This window comes from Mus caroli, chromosome 18, assembly GCF_900094665.2.
Source record: "Mus caroli chromosome 18, CAROLI_EIJ_v1.1, whole genome shotgun sequence".
NCBI lineage: Eukaryota > Metazoa > Chordata > Mammalia > Rodentia > Muridae > Mus > Mus caroli.
The window spans coordinates 7,181,419-7,186,597 of NC_034587.1; the positions used below are offsets into that span (position 1 = coordinate 7,181,419).

The 5,179-nt window shown below is 41.8% G+C and overlaps 1 protein-coding gene across 1 annotated transcript in view; it reads left to right on the forward strand.

Moving 5' to 3' along the window:
- Nucleotides 1-3,983, forward strand: part of Snrpd1 (small nuclear ribonucleoprotein D1 polypeptide) — a 10,907-nt gene extending 6,924 nt beyond the window's left edge. The window contains exons 3-4 of the mRNA XM_021150802.2: nt 2,538-2,729; nt 3,546-3,983. Coding sequence (XP_021006461.1) covers nt 2,538-2,729; nt 3,546-3,622 — 269 coding nt within the window. The 3' untranslated portion in view covers nt 3,623-3,983. The remainder of the gene's footprint in view (nt 1-2,537; nt 2,730-3,545) is intronic.
- The last annotated feature ends 1,196 nt before the right edge of the window (nt 3,984-5,179 follow it).

Genomic DNA, 5,179 nt, shown 5'->3' on the forward strand with positions numbered 1-5,179 from the left:
CTCTGTAGACCAGGCTGGCCTCGAACTCAGAAATCCACCTGCCTCTGCCTCCCAAGTGCTGGGATTAAAGGTGTGTGCCACCACTGCCCGGCTGAAAAATAGTATCTTGACATGTGTTCCTATTCTCTAAAATACTGACCTTGTAGATGTGTAAGTTTTTAATAGGTAGGTCCAGTGTTTTAGTAAGCCAGGAGAAAATGGGATGACATTTTGTGGCTTTTCTAGAAGTTATGCCAAATTCCATATCTAAGGATGTACTGTTGCTGCCCTTGTTAAAGTTCCTTGAGTAGGGATTTGGTCTGTTCCCTGTAGACAAGCATTGGGAAAGATCTCCTCATCGTCCTTTTTTAGATGCAGGATTTACGTATCCCAGATTTATGTATCCTGGCTTCAAACTCACTGTGTATATTTGAAGATGGCCTTCTTCTGGTTTTGTGCCGCTAGCTCCTGGCTGTTGGTATTACAGATGTGCACCACCACACCTCTTTATATAGCAATGGGGATTGAAGCCAGCACTTCATGTATGCTAAGGAAGTAGTCTACCAGCTGAGCTATGTTCCCAAACCCCAGAGTGGCATGTTTGCTGCCCACCCCACCCCCCACACCCCTGTCAAAATCCAATGATGAAAATTGTTATCCAAAAACAAAACAAAACCCAACACAAGTGTCTGTATCTCATATGAATGTACACACACACATATATATGAGCATATGGAGGAGAGGGGATGTAGTAAGGCTGTCTAGGAACGAAGAGAACTTCCTTCTTTGGAGAAGAAGATGAAAGCATTTGTTGTTGGGTTTTGTGGGGTTTTTGTTTTGTTTTGAGACAGATTTTTTCAGTATAGCTGACTGTCCTGGAACTTGGTCTGTGGAACAGGCTGGCCTTGAACTCACTAAGATTGGCCTGCCTCTGCTAGAATTAAAGGCATGTTCCACCCCTGCCTAACAAAGAAAGGATTTGTAATAGTGAATTTTTGGAGAGAAAAACAGTGAGGTTAGCCTGGCATGGTGGCTCATGCTTGTAATGCCAACACTTAGAAGGCTAGGGCAGAATCCTTAGTTTGGGGCAATTCTGGGCTGCATAGTGACAGCCTAACAGAACAAAAACAAATACACAGACAAGCTCAGTTAAAGGCTGGGTTATAAGCATGCTTGAGGTCCTGGATTCAGTCCATGGCACCACAAAAAAAAAAAAAAAAAAAAAAAAACCTTCACATTTAGAAAGACATAAGGACCCAGACAAAGGACCTAGTTGGCAAAGTGCTTACTGTGCAAGCTTGAGAACCTGAGTTCAGGTCCCCCAAAAGATGGGTACTTCCTGGTCCTGTAATTCCAGTTCTCTGAGACATTCTGTCCGAGAAAACAAGGTGTGAGGGTGTGCCAGCTCACCCCTGTCGGTAAAGGCATCTGATGCCAAGCCTGACAACTGAGTTCATGCCTCAGGATCTACATAGAGGAAAGAGAGAGCTGATTTTTAAGAGTTGCCTGATCTCTAGACATGCACCATGGCGTACCTGCCTTCCCATTTAACCATGCTCATACAAATTAATTTTGGTAAGATTCTGTTTTTAACTCTGTATGTATGTGAGTGCAGGTGCCTTTGGAGGCCAGAGGTACTGGGTCTCTCTGGAGCTCGAGTTACAGGCAATTAGTTATGGCCCTCCAGATGTGAGTACTGGGAACCAAACTTGGTTCTCTGTAAGAGCCCTGCACACTTACCTTGAGCTATGTCTCTAGCCCCTAAAAATCATTTTAAGTAAATAAATAGACGTGTTAATCTGGGTGTGCCGGTGAGTACCTGTAGAGCAAGCACTTGAGAGTCTGAGGTCAGCTTGGGGTGGTGGCGCACGCCTTTAATCCCAGCACTTGGGAGGCAGAGGCAGGTGGATTTCTGAGTTCGAGGCCAGCCTGGTCTACAAAGTGAGTTCCAGGACAGCTAGGGCTATACAGAGAAACCCTGTCTCGAAAAAAAACAAAAAAAAAAAAAAAAAAGAAAGAAAGTGGGGGAAAGAGTTCCTAATAATAGAGAAAAATACCATAGGTCTTTAAGAATAAAGGCCTATGGCGTGATAGAATGTTGGTTAAGAAGTTATGGGGATAATGGGAGATTTTATCACAAACACTATCTAATCCTGGGACAAGAATTCAATTCTGAAGGTAGTAGACTCATGGCTCCTTCATAGCGTGCTATGTTCATTTCCTTTGTCTAGCAAATAGGCTCTTTCTCTGTTGTCTGAGCTTTCCTTGAACACATGCATTCCTTGTGCCTCAGCCTCTTGAATGCTGAGATTACAGGAGTCACTTAACCACACCACCAGTGTATTCAATTCTGTAAGTGCACTCAGCTTTGTACAGAGGTTTTGTTGCTGATTTATTTTGACATTTTCCCCGTTGTGCATATATTGTCACAGGAACTTGACCTATAACATAGTGGAAAAAAATTCTTTACAGTATGATTTCAACTGTTGGTGTGATAGATTGATTGCCTTCTTTATCATGCTGGTAATTGTTCTGCTTCCCTCCTCATTCCCCTTTAGGTGTAGATGTCAGCATGAACACACACCTTAAAGCTGTGAAAATGACCCTGAAGAACAGAGAACCTGTACAGTTGGAAACATTGAGTATTCGGGGCAATAACATTCGGTATTTTATTCTACCAGACAGCTTACCTCTAGATACACTACTTGTGGATGTTGAACCTAAGGTGAAATCTAAGAAAAGAGAAGCTGGTACGTGTGAAGGTGTTTTGTGTATAGTGTATTTAAATCTTAACTCGCTGTTCAAAATACATTTGTGAACAAGGGTGTTTTTGTTGCTGAGAACATTTGTCTTAGTACATGTGCTACCTAGAGTTCCTGGCGCTGCTGTGGAGAAGAGTCCCTCCAGTCCTCTCTACTGCTCTTTTCTTCCATGGAGTCGAGATTTCTAGTTTCTTTAGAAAGCTATTTTTCCTTTACTACATGCACACCTTTAATCCCAGCACTTGAGAGACAGAGACAGGTGGATTTCTGTAAGTTTGAAGCCAGCCTGGTCTATAAAGCCAGGAAGCCAGGGCTAAAAAATGTATGACGTTACCAGGGTGTGGGGGATATCTTCACTCAGTGGCAAATCACAGCATGATGTCCTGGGTCTGATTGTGACCATGGGTGGGGTGTTACCTACACCTCAGTCTGACTGCATCAAGCAGGCGCTCTGCTTTCTTACCTTTCCTTCTTTTGTCCTCATGATGACCAGCTAGAGATACGCTGTGTGTTCAAGGCTAACGTGATTAGAAGCCAAACAAGTTTTCAAGCTCCCATTAGGGTTAACGTGCTTGGCTCCTATTAAATAAGCAGAAATCTGACATAGGGTGTAAATTTGTCTCCCTGCTTTTTACATGATGGTGGTGGTGCTCATATTTGAGAGAAGCTGACTTAGAGCTTTTTTACTCTAGTTAGCTGCTAATTGAAGAGGTGTAGGTGGGAAAATGCTCAGGATAAGCTGTGTGGTGGCGGGTACTGTATTGTTGAAGAGTTGTTCACCTGCTTTGTTTTTCCTTTCCCTAGTTGCAGGAAGAGGCCGAGGCCGGGGTAGAGGAAGAGGACGTGGTCGTGGCAGAGGAAGAGGGGGTCCTAGACGATAATGTCTCTCAAGATTACTGTTTCAAATTGATAAGGAATTTGGGGATATCTTTTGTACAGGTTTTGTTTGTTTGTCAGTTTTTAATAAACGTAAGTGTAGGGACAGAGTTGTCTGTTGATTGTCAAATTAAAGTTGTAGTGAGTATCTACTATATTCACATAGTGTGTTCAGTTCGGGGAGTTGGACGCATGAAATACTTATGTACTGAACATGGGTTTGATTTCTTTGAGTCCATTATTTGGGCCTCTTTTGAGATGAAATAAATTCTTGGCATTTCAATAAAGTTCTTTTGGGATGAGATCTAAAACTCACTCCATGGAGCTTTAGTGGTAAAAGCAAAAAATAAATGATTTTGCCTGGCAGTGGTGGTGCATGTCTTTACTCCCAAGCACTCAGGAGGCAAGAGGGACTTGATCTCTTAAGTTTGAGCACAGCCTGGTCTACAGAGTCAGTTCCAGGACAAGCCAGGGCTATACAGAGAAACCCTGTGTTCCTAAAAAACAAACTTTGATTTTGTTAATGTGTTTTTTGAAGAGGAAGTTATCAACAAAATATAACCTTGGCTGTCCTGAAACTCACTGTGTAGACTGGGCTCATCTCTTAAGTCACAAGGATCTGCCTGTTTGTGCTGCCCAGGTGATGGAGTTAAAGGTATGCACCCCATGCCAGGCCTTATAAGGAGACATAGTAAAAAAGAAAAACCTGTTTTGATAAGCAAAATAATTATTACAGGTAATAAGAATTTTTAGGGTTTTGTTGGTTCCCTTATTAAAAATAATTTATTATTTTTACTTGTGCATGTGCATATGTCTGGGTGCATGTGTACATGTGAGTACAGGTGCCCAGAGAGCTATTTATGTATGAGTACTCTGTCTACACAGCAGAAGAGGGCATTAGATCCCTTATAGGTGGTTGTGAGCTGCCCTGTGATTGCTGGGAATTGAATGTTAGGACCTTTGCTACTGAGTGGTCTTGTCTGTGGAGTCATCTGTCCTTGAATTTTCTGTGTAACCAGAACTGATCTTGAACTCCAGCCACTCAGGCATCCATCTCTCATTAACTGGGATTACAAGTTTGAGTTACCACACTCATTTTAGAAAGTTATTTTAGGTGGTTAAATTTAGAGGAAGATATACCTCAGTATATTCATTTTTATAGTGCTTATTACCAATTATATGTTAGGGGAAGCCATTTTGAAAATCTAGCCTTAATCTATATTTTTTATTTTTGATAGGCATATGGATTTTGTTTTTTAAATTAAAATTTCTGGGAGCTAGAAGATGGTTATATTTGTAAAACGTACTTGGTTAAGGATAAACAAGGATCCGAACTCCGTCTCAAGAATTCAAAAAAGCCAAGTGTGAGTCAGGTGCGATGGTGTACACCTTTAGTACCAGCATTGGAGGAGGCAGGCAGATTTCTATGAGTTCAAGGCCAGCCTGATCTACATAGTTTCAAACCCGCAGTTGGGGTTTAGAGACAAGTGGATCACTGAGGCTCTCCACCTGGTCTAACCTAATATGAATTTTAGAAGACAAGATTCTTTTTTTTTTTTTTT